We start from the raw sequence: 22,926 nt of genomic DNA on the forward strand, positions 1-22,926 counted from the left end.
AGTTATCAGCTGCTGGACAATTTTGACAGGTAGAAATCGATGGAGTTTAATACAGCTGATCAATGCTAAGTTGCAGATACTACATGGTAGAGATGGCTAGAAGAATTTCTGACACTATAGATGAAACCAAGGGGAGGGGGGTCTGCATTAGCGTGGCTTGAAGCAAATAATGGCTTGATACAGAACCCATCCTTCTGTCCTCATATTGTGGACAGTCATTGTTGCGCAAAAGGATATATAAGGGTTGCACAGGCACCAAGCAGGCATGGCAGCTGAAACAAAACTCTGCGCTTTACATCTTACAGCCATATCATAGCTGAACTCCAAGCAAACAGCTAAATACACAGATGAAATACACATAAGGGAGCTGTTTTGCTTGTTTTGGGTTCTAGCTTTTTAGCTGAGTGGTTGGCTAGGCCAGAATGGCCACAACTCGCGCGCATGTGCACAGTATATGCAAAATCTGGGCACAAATCAGTGCCATAAAAGTGCACTGAGCCATGCATGCATAGCTCAATGTACATAAGTGCTAATAGGCAGGGAGAAGGGACCAATACGGTCACTTCTGTCATAAAAATCCTACCTGTTTTTTTTTTTTAGTTTTATTCAACAGGGATACAATGGTGGGCTCCTTCATCCCCAGCCATCTGATTGGTCAAAGAAAGGGCAGCACCAGACTGCAAGTCATCCCCCCTGCTCACTTCTCCTATTACTAAGCTCCTTGCCGACACATTTATCTGCAGCGCTGAATTACTTTGTATTTAAACCTGTCTGCAGTTAAACTTTAAAATGTATGTAAAGCCAATTTTTTGTTTTGTTTTTTTTTTAGTTTTGGATAGAGTATGAAAGTGTAAAAAAATCTCTTATCAGGCTTTTAGTGCTGCCTGTTTCCTAGCCGTTTCCTGCTTTTTTTTTAACCTTGTAAAGTCTGTAACATTGTACATTGTATGAAGTTGCAGGGCAATTGCGGTACGGCCCTATTCAACTGAATGTGATGGGGGGGGGGGGTATAATTTTTCCCATGGCATGTGTATATCCCTGTCCAGCTAGGCTTTGCAGCTTAAGGGGGGTAGTCAGGGGCAGTAAAAATGTGGCTTAGCTGCTGGGGGACAGCTTTGGACTGAAAGTAAGTATTGCAGCAAAACTGTTTCTTTTTATTTTTTATCTGAACAACTTTTACATTTTTTTTATTTACTTGGAATTCTGTTTTAAAGGTCAAGGCTCCAGAGCTATTGTTATAAATCCAGCTTTACTACCAAGATAGCACCTCATCTATTAATAGATGAGAGTCCTGAAGCCTTTACCTTTAAGTCTGAAAGGTCCCATCCTGCATAGTTTCTCTAGATCAGTGGCTCGCTAGGTAGTGAAGATAGGATTGTATGTAGACAATATGTTGCTTTAGCTACACCTAAATCAGGACATTATTTTAAACAAGGTCTACCCCTTATGTCATGGGATCATTTTAGTAAAAAATGTTAGAATTCCCCCCTATTAGGGGTAGCATGTGCTTTATAAGTAGAACTAAATTTCAGTTGTACAGACCAAATGGTTTTGGAAATGGTTTTATGTGTCCTGAACTATAAAAAGCCTTCTGACCTCTCTCACCGTCACCTGAACCCTCTTCTCTAAAGTTCTCTTACTGTATTTAGATGCACATGCCCAGAGGTGACCAGAAGAGAGAAATAAATAAGGAAAAAAACTGTTAAAAAATTATGAAGCTTGTTGTGTAACCCAGCTGCCCAAGGAAAAGGCTCATGAGGGCCTTATGGTAAATAGCACATCAAGCCAGTAATGGAGTCTCCCGTAGTTCTATCCTTGCAGGTCGTAACCTGTCACTTCCTTAGGGGGGGGTCATTATGCAGATCGGTATTAATTAAAGGCTGGTGGTCAGTGCATGTAAAGCTGCACAGGTTCAAATTGTAAAATTGTACCGGACTTAGCAATAGTCCTGGAAAATGTTGACCTCCAGAGCAGGACAGGAGCCTGCTCTAGATTACAGGCTCCCTTTAAAATCATACATAAATATCTGCAGTAAAACTATCCCATAATCTCTGAGAAGTAGAAAAAACAATATGTTTATCCTCACTGAAACATTAATAGTTAAATAGTACTTGAGGCAACATTATCTGTTTTTCCTGTCATTTTTTTTATCTCCTCAAAAATAGCCACTTTGGGGATTCAGAGAAAACAATCGGAGCCATTAATTCCTTCAAAAACGATAGAAACGATAAAAAAAAACTCTAAACCCATCAGCGTATGATTATGTTGGCGTTTGGTAACTGGAAAATGATGGGAAGAGAAAAAAACATTTTTACTCTAAGACAATTGCAGCGTGAAGAAAGTGGGCTACCTCCTTCCGTATTGAAGTGGAAAGTTCTTAAGTTTCAGAATGTTCATGAAGTGCACACCAGCAGACGAGTGAGCTGAGTACTCCAGAGAAGGAAGCCACAGGAGCCCTTGGAGAGATCAGTGAAAACCATTCGGGACCATCTATTTCATAAATCTCTATAGGGAGTTATGTGTCTGCTAATGTACTGAGCTCTGCTGGGAGCTGAACAGTTCTTCCCTACTTAGAGATATACGTTATCTATCTACATCTCTATCTATCTTTTTTATTGTTGTAGAGTATTTTATCTATCTATCTATCTATCTATCTATCTATCTATCTATCTATCTATCTATCTATCTATCTATCTATCTATCTATCTATCTATCTATCTATCTATCTATCTATCTATCTATCTATCTATCTATCTATCTATCTATCTATCTATCTATCTATCTATCTATCTATCTTTTATCTGCAGCAGCCTTTGTCAAGCTTTTTTCCCCAGAGGAACCCTTAAAATAATTTTCAGGTCTCAGGGAATCCCAGCTAAAATGAATTAATCAGCATCAGTGGGAAGAATGTCCAATACGTTGGTGGTCAATGGGAAGAATGTGGTGATCAGAATGTCACCCTTACAGACAGGTAAAAAGATAATTGTGGTCAGTGTCCCTTTCTCTGTCAAGTGGCATTGGACCCAGAACTATGTAGACACCATCAGATAGGAGGTCAATTAGTCACAGCTCAAGGAACCCCCTAGCAACCTCTGGAGAAACCCTAGTTGAGAATGGCTGATCTACAGTTTTTTATCTATATCTACACTATGTACGGTATCCATCTATTCAATCAATCATTCAATTGTTTGTTCATTCATTCTGTCCTCTCCACAGAAAAAAAATGTCTATCTATCTATCTATCTATCTATCTATCTATCTATCTATCTATCTATCTATCTATCTATCTATCTATCTATCTATCTATCTATCTATCTATCTATCTATCTATCTATCTATCTATCTATCTATCTATCTATCTATCTATCTATCTATCTATCTATCTATCTATCTATCTATCTATCTATCTATCTATCTATCTATCTATCTATCTATCATTTATCTACAGCAGCCTTTGTCAAGCTTTTTTCACCAGAGGAATCCTTAACATCATTTTCAGGTCTCAGGGAATTCCAGCTCAAATGAATTAATCAGCATCAGTGGGATGAATGTCCAAAAAGTTGATGGTCAGTGAGAAGAATGTGGTGATCAGAATGTCACCCTTACAGACGGGTAAAAAGACAACTGTTGTCATGTCGCTTTCTCTGTCAAGTGGCATTGGACCCAGAACTATGTAGAGAGTAGACATTATCGGATAGGTGGTCAATTAGCCACAGCTCAAGGAACCCCTAGCAACCTCTGGAGAAACCCTAGTTGAGAATGGCTGATCTACAGTTTTTATCTATATCTACAGTAGGTACGGTATCCATCCATTCATTCATTCATTTGTTCATTCATTCTGTGCTCCCCCAGAAAAAATAGTCTATCTATCTATCTATCTATCTATCTATCTATCTATCTATCTATCTATCTATCTATCTATCTATCTATCTATCTATCTATCTATCTATCTATCTATCTATCTATCTATCTATCTATCTATCTATCTATCTATCTATCTATCTATCTATCTATCTATCTATCTATCTATCTATCTATCTATCTATCTATCTATCTATCTATCTATCTATCTATCTATCTATCTATCTATCTATCTATCTATCTATCTATCTATCTATCTATCTATCTATCTATCGTGTTCATCCATAGCAGGTATCTTCTCTCTATCTATGGAAGTTCCTCTCATGTAGTCTCATGCCTCCCCGGTCACACTTCCTCTGGTAATTGTTAATCTCCATTCTTTCAGGGAGTTGTGACAACGCTGCTTATCAGGGACAGAAGTGGAGATGCATGGAGTGTGTGTGATAAACAGGTGTATGTGGCTCATACCCCGGCGAGCTCTCTGACACTACTTTTATCATCTCGTTTGTGCTCTGAATGAGCTGAGAGCAGCAATTGCCAGAAAACAGGCGGGCGATAAAGAGCATTGATTTAACACATCTTGTTTTCAATCATGCTCCGATTTTCGGAACTGGCGTTTTCTCCTGTTCTCTGCCTCGTTGCTTTTATCTGACGAGCTCAACCCTTCTTGCTGGGAATGAAAAGGTCGCCCAATAAGACATGGTTTGCTGAAACCAGAACGCGCGGCGGGGAAAGTATTTTAGATAAACACTGTCAGGCAGAGAGGGGGTGAATTGCAGTTGTACAATTACTGAGCGACAATACATATTACTCTGTTCTGAGTGGGTAACAAGCTTGTGATGGTTTACTAGCTCCCAGCAAGGCGCGCAGTCACTGAAAGATTATCTACAGAATAAATGTATTTCTGGACAGCACTTCAACTTTTCGAACATTAAAGCTTTCCACTAGAGAGGCGTAACTAAAACCTACTAGGCCTCTGCCCAAAATGCTAACATGGGATCACTCCTATCAGGTTTAAATCTAAAATCAAGGCAAGCTATTTATGTGCTTACAGGTGATCTGACTAATTTGCCAAATGATTTGTTATTCTTTTCTGACAATCTTTTGATTTAGACAGGAGAGCCAGGCCTTAGATCTCCTCTAGGCTTAAGCATACAGCTTGGTCCAAGACATCCCCACCCGCTGATTGGACATTGAAGGAGTAGCAGCAGTGTTTTTCTCTTACCTCATGCAAACATGGCTGCTAGGAGGCTAGCTAAGTGACACAAACAGTTCCTGATTAAGGCCCCTTTCACACTTGTGCGACTTGTCCTGCTACTTGGGACTGCAAAGTCGCATGACAAGTCGTACTCCATCATTTTCAATGAGTACCGTTCATATCTGTGCGACTTCAAGTCGCAATGACTTCAAAATAGTCCCTGCACTACTTTGAGCTGGTTTTAATGCGTTTTGAGGTCCATAGTCATAGGCATTGCTTCAAGTCCAGTCAAAATCACTGCATAATTGCAGTAAAATCACGGGACTTTTAGGTTGCATAAGTGTAAAAAGGGCCTTACATTTTGTTTAGTTCGATAATCTAGCTGTCTGTGTTACCTTGCTGCCTCACCACCTTTGCCCAATAAGCAGGGTGCTGAGCTGGGAAGCAGCATAGCTGAATCAGGAATTAGCAAAGTAACCATACTAACTAGCAGAGAGAAGTGTATAATAGGATGATACAAACAATAAATGAATAGATGAACCACTTTAAGACCAGGCCTATTGCTGACATTTGGCGTTTACAAGTTAGAATCTGTATTTTTTGCTTTACTTAGAACCCCCAAACACTATATATATATATTTTTAGCAGAGACCCTAGCAAATAAAATGTGGTCGTTGAAATATTTTTTTGTCACACCGTATTTGCGCAGTGGTCTTTTAAACTAAATTTTTTTGGGAAAAAAATACACTTCAATGAATTAAAAAAAAAAAAAAAAACAGTAAAGTTAGCCCAATTTTTTTTTTTTGTTTAATGTAAAAGATGATGTTATGCTGAGTAAATAGGTACCTAACATTTCATGATTTAAAATTGCGCACGCTCATGGAATGGCGAAAAACGACAGTACTTAAAAATCTCCATTGGCAACGCTTTCAAAATTTTTAACAGTTACCTCTTTAGAGTTACAGAGGACATCCGTGCTAAAATTATTGCTCTCGCTCCAATGATCCTGTCGATACCTCACATGTGTGATTTGAACACTGTTTACATTTGCTCGACTCATGTATGTGTTTTTAATTTTCCTTATTTATTCCATTTATTTATTTATTTTTACACTGTCCCTTTAAAACAAATGTCCTAATCACTTTTATTGCTGTCACAAGGGATGTAAACATCCCTTGTGACATACTCTGTTAAAAAAAAAAAAAAAAACATCCCTTGTTCCAGTAGTAGGCAGTGACAGGTAATCTTTATGGAGGGATCTGGGGTCTAAGAGACTCCAAACCCCTCCTTTGCACTCCAAAGTATTCAAAACGGCAGGATCTGCATTTTTGAGTACTTTGGATTTTTTAAAACTGGCACCGTTGGCTGCTGAATGTGACATCGCTTCCGGGTTACTACATCGGAGACCCGATCAAAGCCATGCCGGCGGACATGTCGGCTGATCACTCGGGTCTCCTGGTGGGACAGGAGACCCGGGTGAAGGCGGCGCTGCTTGTAATAACAGCCAAGCAGCTGCTTAGCCGCATTGGTTATTACAAGAAAGCTGGCCGTCGGCTCTAAAAAAGCTACTGCAGCTGCAGACATAACCACCAACCAGGTCCAGGTACGTGCTTTTGTGTGAAGTTAATTTATGTTAATTATGTTATTTAATTGAGATTGCTTTCTGTACATAAAGATACTGACGGTTCCTAAAGAATTGGACAATGTAAAGGAAATGCGTCGGGCCATAGAAAATCAGTAACTTTGGAAAGGATATACCACTATGTCAAATTACATTTGATTGTTTTTTTTACATTTTGGAAGAAAATGGAATTCTTGTATATGTTGGAATTGTAATAAAAATTATTATATTATGTAAAATGTCATGCCTCAAAGTCCCATCTTACAACGTTTCCTAGGTTCATACTGCTATATACAATTTTTAACCCTTTTTGGAGAACAGCAAAGAGGTGTGTATCACATAACAGGCTGGCCAAAATTACAAATTCTTTAACAAGTAAAAAAATTAAAGATATATTTATTTTAATATGTACTTAGCTGTTTGCCTAAAGTTCCACTTTAAACTCTCCAGCATCTGCCAAGAAAGTGAGACACCAAATTACTTGGCTCCTTTACAATAAGCCTGTTAGATGCTCTGACACAATGTACCACGATGAAGAAAGGAAGTGTTGCTTTTGTTATATGATCACAGAATTTATGACCAGTGAGAAAAATGCTCCCCTTACAGTGACGGGTATAATGCCACCCTATTAGTCAACTAAAAAGATCATTGGTGTCATGCTACTGGCTCTGCCAAGTGGTGATGGACCTAGAATTATGTAGGCACAATCATATGGGAGGTCAATCAGCCACAGCTCAAGGAGCCCCTAGCAACCTTTGGAGGAACCTTAGGGTTCCACGGAACTCTGGTTGAGAAAGGTTGCTTTTTTGTACAGTTGGGAAGGGTTAGAAACTCTGTCAGGTTTGTATTGTCTTTGTCGATACTATAAAGATTTGCACTCACTTTCTGTCCTGGAAACAGTGGTCACCAGAACAGGAAGCAGAAAGCACAGACAATAGGATGGGCAGTGTACATGGCTAGTAGTTAGGGTTATCTACAGTATCTACTTGCTGTATATAGAGGTATGGTGCAGACTGGTAAGTACTGTAAACTTAAAGGAGATTTGTTCTGTCTCCATAGATAGAAAGGCAATACCTGCTATGGATGAAAAGAATAGATAGATAGATAGATAGATAGATAGATAGATAGATAGATAGATAGATAGATAGATAGATAGATAGATAGATAGATAGATAGATAGATAGATAGATAGATAGATAGATAGATAGATAGATAGATAGATAGATAGATAGATAGATAGATAGATAGATAGATAGATAGAAGAGTTTAAAGTTCAGAGTCAAGCAACACTTAAAAACTTAGCCAGAACATCTTATTTTAAATACTGAATTTACCCTAACTATCCCATTTTCTTAAAATACCCTATCATTCTTTTCCTAGGAATAGATGGGTCAAAGGCTATTTTTGGGACCCCTAAAATATACCATTGTTCTAGAATATTGAGAAAAGAAAACACAACCTATGTTGCTTTTTATTTCACCTTTTAACAGATCACAGAGCTCTTTGGCGGCCTGTTACTATTGATCCCCCCTTCTTCCCCCACCATTAGGTCTGATGTGAACTATGTGTCGTGCTGTCCCCCCTTCCTCCAAGTTAGGTGAAATATAGCATTGGTCCTGGAGCCTGAGTAGCACTAGGAAACATCTTCCCCCGTTTCCTGATTGTATTAGCATTGATTTCTGATTCCTGGATCTCGTCTCCCCCTGTATCAACGCACAGAGCAGACACTTAAAAGCTACATAATCAGGAGTAATGCTTCCGAGGTTTAAAGTGGGAAGCTGACACAATATATTGGGCCTTTGAAAGTGTCTGTGCGCTGGTGAAAATGCACAGCGGCTCGGCCTGGCCAGACACGTAATGGAGGGTATAATTCCTTGTCTCTACACCTTGCTTAACCCCTCTGCTCTGGCACCAGGCTGGATAAAAAGGGAAGTCTGGGTGTCTGCCTATGCTGGCCCTGTTTAGTAATGGCCTTCAATTAGGATCTTGCTAATCAGGTCCCTTACCTTCTGACAAGCCACCGTTAAACCATCATCCTCAGGTTTGTTCTAAAAAACATATGAGCTGCTATTGTTTTTTGATCCACTTCTGCTGAATGGTAAACCCAAATCCTTCTTACTTTCTCAGGTGATTAGCACTTCCTGTTTCTTTCTGGATAATGGGCTGATTTTAGTATCGTATAATAAAGAGTAGTGGTTAATAGTGGACATGGCTTATGGAGGGTCTGTATGATAAGAAAAACGTGTTGGCCTCTGGTAGACATTTAGTAATGTTACTTATTGTATGTACATGCATTCTTGCCATGGCACCATGCGGTCAGTCACCTGAGTTGTACCTGCATTCGAAGCTGCCCATATCATTCCCTGCCACGTGTCACCATTCAATGCAGCTGTGCCTACGCAGTGCTTAATCACACCACTGTCATCATTTCCTGTGCTCTTGATCAGCTCCTAGTGTATATAACCCTATCTCTCCCCACAGCTCTTAAACAATAAAGGAAACTATAGACTTTAATTTGTTTTTTATATATCCACATGAAGCAATCAACTTAATGCAGATCCACTGTGCCCAACCTACTGTATGATCCTATACTACTTGCTATGCAGCCCTCAGACCCCAGCAATCAGTAAAGGGAAAGGCATCACTGGTTTGTAGAGGGGTTGCAGTGGCAGTGATCTCCAACATACTCAACTAATATGTCCCCAGTCTCTGATTAACTTCTGCATTATGCTTTCAGTCTCCAGCCACACGTGCAGCATGTCCATAATCTTTGACCATCTTAAGGATGTCCACAGTTAGTGGAAGTCTTTTAAAGCACTACACATGCAGAAAATTGGGTGCAGCTCCATGGTAATGTGAGGGGCTACATTTGAGCCCCCCTTAACCTCTTAAGTTGATCAACACAGATCTAGATCATCTCATAGTGGCTTAATGCCTTGGAGACCTTGTTTTTGAGTATAGATTGTAACGATAATCTCATACTGGGTTAATGCATTGGAGACCTTGTTTTTGAGTATAGATTGTAACCTTAAGATGGTGAAATCCATATTTTTCTCAACTGCTTCCTACTTAGTGGTGCTACACAGTGTTTGTGCCCTTAGATTCCCAAAGACATAGAAAGGTGTTTAGGAACATGACCTCGATTTGACTGTCCTCTGGCACCTCAGTCTCTGGATTCCTCTTGCTTAGAGATTTTGGTGAAGGTCAGAAAATCCTCACAGGGCAAAACAAGCACTTTCAACAGCTGGCGGGGCTCATTATCACCTTCTCACAGAAATCCTAATTATAATAAAAGATATGTTGCCTGCACAAATTGCGCAGTCTATGGCATCCTTTGTCACCTAACTGGCATTTTTAGCAGCCTGGACAATTTTATGAATATGAAAGAATAACCCTTTTATGACCAAAAGTCATTAAAATCTAGATGCACAGAACAAATTTGGTAGCCTTAATAATTTTCTGTTAGGATAGGATTCATTTGCCTACTTTAATAATGTTATATTGTTTTCTAAGCCATAGCAGACTTTTAGTTGGTACACTAATTTAATAAATACCCTTCTCAGGTTTTTATTATAGGCTGAACAATGGTCCCAAATGTGAAAAAAAATGTTACATTTTTTAAAAAGTTTGACTTTTTGTTTTAAAATAATGTATTGCGCTTATACAGCTGCAGTATGTCAGTTACAGTGCCAGTTGCAGTTTGCTTCTCTCAGTGACAACATGATCTGACATATTTGTTTGTAAACAAACCCATGTTATCACCATCTCACCAATAAAGGTGACCACATAATCACTAATCATGATGTCCCTGTCAGGGTCTGTGAACTAGGAATGCACCGGTGAGCCCAGCTGTCACCTGGAGTGTTAATTATTGTTCTTCCAGCAAGGGACCAGAAGGGGAGGACTGGGACAGGAGGGCAGGGGGGCAATTGCCCCCCGGGCCACTCTGATGCTCCGTAAAAAGGTTGCACCACTTTTGCCACAGACATGCCTAAAGATTCCTGGTAAAGAGAAGTAAAAAGTCCCTACTGCTGACCTAATGAGTGCGGGATGACGACAAGGACAGAGCACAGGCCTCCCGTCCCCCCCCCCAGCATGGATGGCGTAAACTGTGTCTGAGCAGAGGCTGGTTCCATGCCCCACTGGAGACTCTCCTCCCCCAGGCAGCCCCGACCAAGCTGTCCAAGCTCCCCCCAACTGCTTCTGCTGACCAGGTTGAGAACCTGGATTCGGCCGGTGAGTAGCGAGTACCTGGAGCAAAGCTTCAGCCTGGAATGGGGGTCAGGAGGGGACCGGGAAGAGGGAGAGTGGGAGGGGGAGTGGGCCGAAAGTTGCCAGTCAGCCCCTGGGGACCATTATAATATTAATAGGAGCATTTTGTTTACCTTGGGATTACGGGTGGTGTTTCTCACAAAATGGTGGTAATCTCACTATACAGTGAAGAACCACTTTTCCTAAGTGACTTCAAGTCTACATATAACTCCCATTGAAATTATATGAACAGTCCTTAGGTATGTACTGTATATATATTCACTACCTACATCCACCACAGGTACATTGACTGTGGCACTCATGAGTGAAAGGAGTTTTAGTATGTTGTTCTTGTGAATAGTGGAGTAAAAGGAGGCTAAGGTATGTTGTCCTTGTGAATGACGCTTTCATACTGGTGGCCTTCAAAAGATTTTAAGTGTCTGGTATAAAAACTTTCTGCCCTTATCAGATTGTCATCCCCATTCTCCTCTTTCTTGTGGGAAAGTAAAATGGAGATCATGATTGGTCATTCTGGGCCACAAAAATAGTTTTTCTTTTAGGGATATTTAAGGTCCAATATATGGTTTCTTTTGGTCACCTTTCAATAGAAAAGCACTCTAACACAGGCTTCCCTGGGGATTGCTTTTCTTTCTGTAATATTCAAAATTAGTAATCACAATTTTTACTATGATTGTAATGCTAAAGACCCGGGGGGCAAAGAGTTTTACTATAAAATAGTGCTGCGTATAGGAGCAGATTGCTGCCATCTTCTACCTTAGCATCAGTAGCCTTGGTGCCCATGTCCCTATATCTTCCGACAATGCCGCAGACAGATGTACATGCTGTGACACAGACAACTCTCCAGGCAGTTAGCTGTTTTATCCTTGCCATTTAGCAGAAAGCAGAAGTGAGAAGTGGTAAAACCTTTAATAAACTCAGGGCAGCCACATTCTGCAAGAAAAGGGGGCAGCTGGGAGCCGACAGACAGGGACCAAACGCCAGATTGTAACCGTTTTATTGCTTTCTCTCCTCATAAATTTCACATTTTGGAAGTTAAGTGTAGATTGAGGTTTGTGGCTTGTTTAGAAAAGGAACCAAATTTGGTTTTTTAAGTTTTTAACCTGTGACAAGATGCAGCAGATGTGCTCTTCTCACAGGCATAAGGCCGGTTCTGATTTGCACAGGCTATAACCCCTCATGCAACAGTAGTGGAATTCTAAATGGGAATCCTCTGCAGATTTGTAAAGGGTAACTCCACTTTCATGGGGAAAAAAATCAGCAAATAAAGAAAAAAACAATATAGCGTATACAATTGTGACACAAATCATATTGTAGTTGAATGTTATTAAAAATGACCTTTCCTTTTCAATCTGCAGCTGTTGCAATTTTCTGAAAATGCAATGCAATATGGCTACCTGGAGGTCTTCTGCACACAGAATGTGTACTGACCAAACCCCAGAAACATAATTTCCTGCTTCTGTGATTGGCTCACCAATTTTCCCAGAAGTCTGCTTAAGATACAAGTCAGATTTCTGGCATCCACTGCAACAAAAAATGTCATTTTTGCTGAAATACTCCCAATAGGAACACGGCTAAAGGGATGCAGGCCTCGCATATTTCCTCATTAGTGCTCTGCAGCTGCCACAGCTGATATATAATTATGAAACCATTCCCATTTGACCCACTCAGCACAGAGGAACAAACAATGATTTCTTCAGAATAACAAAAGGTAGGCGTATGCAACAAAGTTTGTTAAAATCCCTGCAATGTACAGAGATCACCCAGAGTGGAATGTTTTCTTCTCAACAAAAGTGGAGTTACACTTTATGCTAGGGCTTTAGGCAGGAAAAAGGGCCAACAAAAGTAGAAAACCAAACTGCTTGGAGAACGCTAAAATTGATGAGAATACTAAAAGTCTACTGAAACAAGGGACGCAAATGTCTAAAAAAAGAAAACATACTGTATATTTGATAGTACAAATTTTACCAGATTTTCATGTCTGCTAACACCTAACTAATATATTTACTATCTACATCTAAACACGTGCTACCAAAAACTGCCTGCTTTTTTTCCTGGAAGATAGACTCCATTCTAGGGCTGTTAAACAACCCTATTGTTAACTGAATTAGATTAGATGTGTCATTCCGGTAATCAGAAAATTGAAGCATGAAGTAATCAAAGTATATGCTGATAACCTATTGGGAAACTCCAGATCTATTGAGAAACATATTTCTATATAGCAACATTTTTTATTAAAATTGATTACCTTGGAATGGATGCTATTGGAGATTTAGAACACCTTTTGGCAGCAGAGTATGATAGGTTAGGTAAACATATCATTGCCTGTATTATTTCAGGCATGGCAAGGAAGGGAAAGATGACTGACCTCTTCACCCGTCTTCCCCCTTGGTCTTTCTCTCTCTCTTTTCCTATTCTAACTTTCCTTATACCTTGACTTTCTGTTTACCATCATGCTTTAAGCTTATCTCCCTACAATTCCAGTTTCCCATAATGTGTACAATATTTATAATATGTATTATATAAAAGACACATTAATGTTGAAGGTACTTGAGGTTAAAGTAGTAAGCCTAAATTGATTGTAAACGATCACCTTGAAAAACAACCCATTCAGTTTAAAATAGAAATGAAAGTATTTTTGTATAGATATAGAAAAAACATTTGAAATACCTTTTTTTCCCTTTTTTTTGTATAAGTGATCGCATTCTCTCTGCTTTCAGCTGCATAACAGCTGGGGGGAGGAGAAACAGCAGAACACTAGGCTTCCCAGTGATTGATTGTGCACCGGTAGTGGGGGGGGGGGGGGTGTCAGGATAAGTCTTATCATTGGAAGAGAGAATACTAATTTCCCAGCGTAGCTAGAAAACTAACCACGATGTGCTCTTCTACTTAGTTTAACAGAAAAAACAGAGGGACTGGCAGGAAAACCTGGGATTTTGCATAAATGAATCAATACAAAGAGAACAGGTTGCTTTCTCAAAAAAGTACATGGTACAGCAGGCTTAGATCAGGAATATGAAGTGTTGGGATAACAAACGATTTAAGTTACAACTATAATGTTGTAAAAAATGTTTTTTTTTAGGTTGCAAATCTCTTTTAATATGTGAATGATAACATTGTATTTGCATTTATGAACTTGCTGAACAATGTACCATAATATTTTTATCTCTGCATTTTTCTAAAGTGCCATTTGTATCTTTCTTTGATTTTTCTGTAAAATTTTTGAAAAATCTAGTAAATTGAGATTGAACTAAAATTGATTATCTTCTTGTGTCCTGTAACAATAGGCCATTCCAGTGTACTTACTAAAATGAGCATTCTCCCTCTACGATAAGAATATTGTATTGTAAGGAAAACTTTGCACACCCTGTATTGTTTTAGACTTGTAGTGTTTCAGAAAAGGTAACACTGAGAACAGTGGTGGAGGTAAAAACCCATCCCTTAGGCTCTGATGCAAGTCTGCATCACATGTGTCCTGATAGGAAATCTCTTTACAGAGAGAGAAATATCCTTAGAACAAGTGCCCCATTGGAAGATTTATCCTCTACTAATCTATACCAACTCAAAATGCTAAACTTTCTCTCACTTTCAGTCACCACCACAAACAGAGACGGGGAAACTCCTTAGCGGGGACACAGCTATAAAGACAGAGGTTCTGACCTTTTATCACTCTACAAAATAAAAAAAAAAAGTTTCAGTTTAAGATTCATTTTTCAGTACAGTTTTCCAAAAGAGTTAAAAAAAGTCTAAGCCATGACTATCCTGCAGGAGGATAAGCTGCTGGACCTTCAAGGCTGTGAGGTCTTTCCCATATTTCTCTACTTCTACTGTGTAGTGCTATACCACAGGCTGTTCAGCTCTACTTGGACTACAAACATTCAGTCCTAAGCCCACTAAGTAAATCAATGGCTTACTTTTGGATAAATGTGAAAACACTTTTAACTAAATAGTATAGTATATTACTAATGCCAGACTTAAGAAAGTGACCTTTTTGACAAGGCCCTCATAGAGTGATGGACACATGTTCCACAGGGCCTCATCCTCAGGGAAATTGTCCTTCACATGCCAGTGGCGTAATTGCCCTCGTGTCAAGTCAGGAGGGATGAAAAAGGAGCCTTCCTGTCACAGCAGAAAGGTGACAGTGAGTTTGGCCATAGCTGTCTTAGATCTGTTTCCCATTTCTTGGTCAGAAGCAGAGATCCTTTCTCCCCCCTCCCCCCCCTCCTTTCCTCACCCCCTTCCGAGCGCTGCGGTGTCCATGTAACGAGACCATGGAGCCAGGGAGCTAATGAGAAGACGAGTGTGTGCTTCTTTCCTCTGGATCAATACACACAGCAGCACACTCAGACACCCCTCCCCACCTTCAGTGCTTCATTTTTCTTCTTCCTACAGATGACTCGTGTTATTATTTTGCCAGGGTCGATATCCTACAACCTTTTTTTTATTATTTTATCTGCTGCTCTATAAATTTTCTGATTACTTTAAAGGTGGTGGTGGTGGGGGATTCGAGTTAAGACTCTAATTTATGTGGACTAAAAACCGTTCCCGTAATAACAAAAAATAGTGTATGAGAGGGCTTAAAGGGGAACTATGATGGTTTGAGGTCAGTTTCATGGTAAATGTTATTTTGAACGATTGCACATTTATAAACTGATCTTTTAATAAATTCTTTTGTATGAAATCTTTATTTTACAAAAATAATTTGGTGCTGGGTGTTTCCAAGATAGTTTTTTGAAGATCATACTGGGCTTTTTAATAAGGGAGCCAGCATTGCCACTTACTGGTTATCTGCTTCCAAGTAATTGAAGACCCATGCGGGTCTATATGCACTAGCAAGAGGGAGGTTGGTGTGTTTTTCTTCTGAGTCATTAAGCTGTGAATGTGTGTTGTAAATGAATCTGAATTACAGGAGATATAATTACTATTCAGCTTCAGTCTATTTACGTCATAGCAGTAAATCAATTTGGTGAATGACAGGATATTGTCAACAATGCCACCTGCAGGCTGCAAATTTACCATTTGCAGCCAGCAGGTGGCATGATTTTATTCACCTCATATTTTACTTGTATAACATATTTCATATTTACCGGTTAAAAAAAAATGTAAAAACCTAACACACAAAAATGTAAATTAGTACAACGAATTACAATATAGAAATTAAAGATTACAGTTTTAACCTCGGTTCTGTGTGGTAACCAAGCACATGCATTGCCAGTCCTTAGGTGGGGTGGCTTTATTAGTTTTGTGAGGCCTATTTTGCCTTTCTTTTCACCTGGTCAATAACACACTTCCTTTCCTACAGTGACATTGCTCACTCCATTGTATCTATGGACAAAATAATGGTTGTCACCCAGGGTGGATTTAAAACATGTCTTCGTCTAATCATCTCTATTCAGTGGAGGTTTGGGGACTAGTAGATGATAAAAAGAGGAAATATTTTTGTGCTTTTGGTTCATTAGGGTAACAAAGACAGGTATTTTTGGCAAGATTTATTCTTATTTTCTGTACCTGCTGAAAATGTTCTTAGCCTGAAAATTTTAAACTAAAGCAGCCACTACATACAAGAACAGCTAAGCTACAATATACTACATATAAGAACATTTGTGTTCTTGGGTCTTTAAATTCAAGAAACTACAATAATGGTTGAAGTAATTTGGTTGTTGTAGCAATTGCCACTGTTTTCTTTCCCTGCCTCTTCTCATAAATGAGCCACACTGTAGTAATTGATTAGGAGCAGGACAGAGCGGCAGGGGCAGTAAAGTGACTTAGGAGTCCTACAATTTGTTCCCGGTAGTGTCTGCGTTTTCTCCTGACTCCTCTCTCTCTCTCGTTTAGATGATGAATGAAGTTTCTGCATTGGGCAGTTATTGGCTTTGCTCTGGTCAATATGTTTGTGTTGGCCTCAGTTCCTCTGTGATTGATCTCTGTTTCCTGGCTGATCAGTTATTAAGAGGGAACAGCCAGGGGCAGACTGAGGCATTCCACAGAACAAGTGATTTTCTAACTAGCCTTTCTGGAGGCTGGCTGTGTACTGCACACATAGCTCCAACACACTGGCAGAAGCTTGTCTCCGTGAAGGAAGTGCAGGGCCTAAAATTGGCACAGATAATATGTGGGTTGCCTCTTGATGTGGGACAAGCATATACTGCTTTTCTCAGTATCTTCTTGTCTTCTTCCAACCTTTTTTTACTTGCATACCACTTGGCCGTCCATTTCCATAAAATGTAACCCTCATATCAGCAATATGTTTGCAACTTATATAGTTGCTGGCATTTCAGATTTATATATTGTAATTCTAAATAAATGGCCCAATAGTGGTGTTTAAAAGCTATGAAGTATTAGGGTAATACCAACTACAGCAGGAAAACCCCATCTGTCTTGATTTTTCCTCCCTGTCAGCTCCTCTCTAGCCTCCAGGCTCTCTCCTTTTTCTAGAGTGCACTGGGCCACCGGCGGTGCTTTTTGGAGAGGCACCTAGCATCTGGCGGGCATGTGGCTGAATATTGTGGCACACATTGTTGTGCCAGTGGAGGCAATTTACACTCAGGCACCATTAGGCTCCTCAGGAGTCCTACAGTGTGTTTGGCAGTTCTTGTGTTGAGTGCTGTAATGCACAATATGGCCCCAGCATTTTGACAGACTCAAGGGGAGAGGCAGACACCTTCAGAGCATGTGGCATTGCAGCGTGCTGTGCCCATTAGTGAATGGCAGTTAAGTAGGAGAAGGGTGATGTCAGATCACTCCACTCCTCCTTCTCCTGCCTGCTGAACCCTGTCTTGCTCCCTAGTGTTACATAGTTAGTTACATAGTTACATAGTTAGTGAGGTTGAAAAAAGACATCAGTCCATCCAGTTCAACCTATGATGTGTGTGTGTGTTTGCTTTTACCGTACATTGTATACTCACTGTATGCTGTTGCTCAGCGACCAAGTAAAGCTTGTGTACAGTGAGAGAAATAATTTGTACAAATTGTGGCCATGAATGGTAGTACCCGATGCAGGTGGCAGCCCCCCTAGGTACATCACTGCCTTTTTCTACCATTATTACATTTTTGTGCCCCTAAATGTCTTGCCACATACAAATGAAAGTATGCGTATCTCTGGTTGGGAACCACAGCTCTAGTCCATGTTTTCAGACTAGTGCCATTATCTAGAAAAGAAGAACAGGGGGAATAGTCCTTTAGGAGTACCTGCTTTCCCCACCTTGCTCTCTCAAACTTTCTGCATTGTAAAAGCCACCCTAGAAGTTAGTTATTGAGTGACATAATTCTCCGCTGGTTTTGCATACTTGCAAAATGTAGTGCAACATACTGGGTCGATTTACTAAAAGCAAAAAGATTGTTGACTTTGCAATGGAATTTTCCCTAAAGCTCAATGAATGAGAATGAATGAAATTTCCCTTTGCAAAGAATACTCAACTTTTTTACTTGCACAGGATGGATTTCAGCAGAGTTTAACCTCATTCACTAATCTCTAGGGAAGATTCCCTTGCCAAGTGAACAGTCTATCTGCCTTTAGTAAATCAGTCATGCTATGTTTTTATTTGTATTTCCTCACTCTTCCACCCTTGGTAATATGTTTTGAGTGCCACCATTCTTTGCTTAAAGCAAACTCTTAATCAAAAGGCAGGGTTTCACTCATTAGATGCCAACACAAGAAAAAGTGCCAGAACTCAAGGGAACAACCTCTAGCATCTTCTTGAGAGATTTGGGATCCTCAACAGTCCCGAAGGTTCATGACATCATCCTCACTTAGGCACCATGGGAGGAAGCTGGGGTCTAGGATAAGTATATTTTTTACATTTTTCTCCTCATACCTGTTTTTCTTTCATGCAGTTTATTTATGGGAAATCTAGAGTCTATCTAATAATCAAACCTTGCTTTTTGATGAGGCTATAGCAAAATGACTTGTAAAGTGATGTTCTGTGTAACTACTGAGCAAGGAACAAAGCAGGTAACATTTTTACCATCTCTAAATGCGAGTGAACCTTTCCATTTGTTTCCCACTGCAAAATGATGCGGTGAGTTTGGGTGGAGTTCATTTGATTTCATTTGACTGTAAAAGCATTCTGTGGCGAATGTTTGGTGAATAGATCTTATGTTTCTTTATATACTGTACACTTATGTGTTCAGTTATAAACTGCAGGATTCCTGCAAAGTTACAGATTACATTTCAGAAGGTGTCTAGGCTTCCAATGTAGATTAGACATGGGAGTAAGGTTGGATTACGTGGCATTTCTGGTAAGGACTGATTTGTTGTCTAAAGTGCAGTACTGTGAAAAGTTTTAGACAGGTGTAAAAAATGCTGTAAATTAGGAATGCTTTCAAAAATATATATTTTTAATGTTTATTGTCAACAATGTACGAAATGCAAAGTGAGTGAACAGAAGAAATCTAAATCAAATTTTATTATTTTTTCAATATTTAGGGTGACTACCCTTTGGCTTCAATCCAGCATCAGGTCTTACTCTTGCACAAAGTCAGAGATTTTATAGGATTAGTGTCAGGTGTATGATTACCAATTATACCAAGCAGGTGTTAATGATCGTCAATTTTATATGTAGGTTATAATACAGTCATTACCTGAAACAGAAACAGCTGTGTAGGAATAAATAAATGTGAGTGTGGAACAGTCAAACTCTGCTACTAAGGTGAGGTTGTTGAAGATATATTCATGTCATAGGTCACACACCATGGCAAGACTGAGCACACGAGATCATTGTACTGCATCAGTGAGGTCTCTCCCAAGCAAAGGTTTCAAAGCAACTGGGGTTTCAACATGTGCAGTTCAAGTTCTTTTAACCGGTTGCTGACCGCCGCAAGTACATATACTGCGGCGGTCAGCCCCAGCCAGGCAAAGTGACGTACCGGTACGTCACTAGCCTGGGAGCCAATAGCGGGCGCGCGCGCGCCGCCGGAGGCGCGCTCCTGCCTCCGCTCGTTCACGGACTCCTCCGTGCGTGTGACCGGCGGACCCGATGTCCGCCGGTCACTCGCGATCGTCCGATGTGAAGGGAGAAAGGCAGGCGGCTAATGTAAACAAAGCCACCTGTCATTCTCCCCTGTGTAAAAGCACTGATCTAACAGTCCTGCTATGTGGGACCATTGATCTGTGCTGTTACACACACAGACGCATCCCTGCACAGTAAGAAGCACGCCCCTAGGGACACACATAGTCACTTCATCTCTAATAAAGTTAACCCCTTCCCTGCCAGTGTCATTTTTACAGTAACAGTGCATATTTATAGCATTGATTACTGTAGTAATGTCACTGGTACCCCCAAAAGTGTCAAAAATGTCAGTCAAGGGTCCGATCTGTCCGCTGCAATGTCGCAGTCCCGCAAAAAAATCGCAGATCGCCGCCATTACTCGTTAAAAAAAAACAACAAAAATGACAAAAATCTTTCCCTTAGTTAGTAAACGCAATACCTTTTGCGCAAACCAATCAAAATACGCTTATTGTGATTTTTTTTTACCAAACATAGGTAGCAGAAAACAAATTGGCTAAAAATTTAAAAACATTTTGATTTTTACCTTTTTTTTTAAGGGGAATTTCATATAAAAAAATGTGAAAAATATTGTTATTTTTGCAAAATTGTCGCTCTTTTTTTGATTATAGCGTATGATCAAAAAATCGCACAGGTGATCAAATATCACCAAAAGAAAGCTCTGTTTGTGGGAAAAAAAGGATGTCAAATTAGTTTAGGTACAGCGTCGCACGACCGCGCAATTGTCCGTTAAAGTCACGCAGTGCCGAATCGCAAAATACCCCCTGGTCAGAAAGGGGGTAAAATCTTCCGGGGCTTAAGTGGTTAAAGAAGCACAAAGAAACGGGCAACATTGAGGACAATAGATGCAATGGTTGGCCAATTAGACTTAATGCAGCAGATGAAAGACACATTATGCTTACTTCCCTTTGACATCGGACAATGTCCAGCAGTACCATCAGCACAGAACTAGCAGAAACCAGTGGGACCCAAGTACACCCATCTACTGTCTGGAGAAGTCTGGCCTGAAGTGGTCCTCATGAAAGAATTGCAGCAAAAAAGCCATACTTTCGATGTGGAAATGAGGCCAAGCAACTATACACAAAAACATAGGAACTGGGGTGCAGAAAAATGCCAGAAGGTGCTCTGGACTGATGAGTCAAAAATTATAAATATTTGGCTCTAGCAGGAGGCAGTTTGTTCCTGAACTTGAATGGAAAGTGGTACAATAAAGAGTGTCTGCGGGCAACAGTGAAGCATGGTGGAGGTTCATTGCAAGTTTGGGGCTGCATTTCTGCTGAGAAATACAGGCAGATACTTATCCATCATGCCATATCTTCAGGGATGCGCGTGATTGGCCCCAAATTTTTACTGCAGCAGGACAATGACCCCAAACATACAATTAAAGTCCTTAGGAACTATCTTCAGCGTAAAGAAGAACAAAGAGTCTTGGAAGTGATGGTTTGCCCCCCAAAGAGCACTGATCTCAACATCATCAAGTCTGCCTGGGATTACATGAAGAGACAGAAGAATATGAAGCAGCCTGAATCCACATAGGATCTGTGGTTAGTTCTCCAAGATGTTTGGAACAACCTGTCTGCTGAGTTCCTTCAAAAAACTGTGCGCAAATGTACCTAGAAGAACTGATGCTATTTTGAAGGCAAAGGGTGGCCCAAGTATTGATTCGATTTGGATTTCTCTTCTGTTTATTTCATTTTTATTTACTCATGTTGTTATTATATAAAAATAAACTATTAAGAGCCGGTTCACACTGGGGCGACTTGTCAGGCGACCTGGTCACCTGACAAGTCGCCGCGGGTCGCCTGCCATAGATTAGCACAGGACCTGTTCTAATAGGAGCGACACAAGTCGCTCCGACTTAGAAAAAGGGTCCGGAGCTTCTTTGGGGCGACCTGGAGTGACCTGCATTGACTTCACAGCACCGTGACTTCACAGGTCGCCCGGCAAAGTCGGGTCGCGCCTGTGTGAACCGGCTCTTACACTTCTGTATCTGAAAGCTTTATTAGTTTACAGTATTTTTTCACACCTGTCTAAAACGTTTGCACAGTACTGTACACAGAAGCAAGGTCTCATCCAGTAAGAGCTTAATTTCCTTTTACAAGCCCATCAATACACCTTACCTAATTTTGTATTTTGCCTGAGGTTCTCCCATAAAGCTGAACTCCAGGTACATGCCAATACATACACCAGTACATACAGATAACAATGCACCACTAAAAGCATCTATTTATATTGAAAAGACATAATGTATTTTAAATGCAACTAGTAAAAATACCAGAAATAATTGCCTGCCTGTACAGCAGCACCCAGGCTAGGGGAGGGAGGGGCAGCACTCTCAATCAATCAGGTGGTTTGCATTCACATCTGTTGACAAGAAGCATGGTTACAAGAGATAAGAAATTATGAAGTTAGTCTGCTGCTGCTCTTTCACCATCCAATCACTGGTTGAGGGCAGTAACTTGACCTAGTTGTGCTTCTTAACAGAAGAAGAGAAATATCAGGCCATACTCGAAAGAAATACGCATCCAGGTGAACGTTTCCCATTATATGTATTTTATGGTGCATTTACCTGTTAGCCTTGAGCTCAGCGGTAAATATGGGAGCCTTAGAAAGCACAGGAAGAAAAAAAAAAAACAAGGCTTACCTGTGTAAATGAATCTCCCGGGCGTTCCTTTGCAGAACTGCTTGGATTTGTAGGATAATGTGACCTCCACCACGCCGGGGATGTGTCTGGGAGGGGTCTGTACTCTGATGGCGTGCGGCGTAATTAACTGAAGAAACAAAAGAGACGTCAATTAACCAATCAAGGGATGGCTGTGTGTTTCCAATCCTCTGTAACGTTTCTCTGTCACAGCTTTATAAACAAAGGCACAAAAGATGTAATTAACTTGTCAGTGTTTCTATGAAGCATGTGGAGCGCAATGACAATATACTTCACACACACACAAAAGTTAGGCGTACAACACGCTATG

At 40.2% G+C, this 22,926-nt stretch overlaps 1 protein-coding gene across 4 annotated transcripts in view; it reads right to left on the minus strand.

The window, feature by feature from the left end:
• Positions 1-22,926, minus strand: part of EBF1 (EBF transcription factor 1) — a 468,611-nt gene that overhangs the window by 53,528 nt on the left and 392,157 nt on the right. For all 4 annotated transcript variants that reach the window (XM_082253142.1, XM_082253140.1, XM_082253141.1 and 1 more), the window contains exon 10: positions 22,599-22,725. In XM_082253142.1, the coding sequence (XP_082109268.1) occupies positions 22,599-22,725 (127 nt within the window). The remainder of the gene's footprint in view (positions 1-22,598; positions 22,726-22,926) is intronic.

This window comes from Pelophylax lessonae (genome assembly GCF_965119305.1).
Source record: "Pelophylax lessonae genome assembly, chromosome: 4".
Classification (NCBI taxonomy): Eukaryota; Metazoa; Chordata; class Amphibia; order Anura; family Ranidae; genus Pelophylax; species Pelophylax lessonae.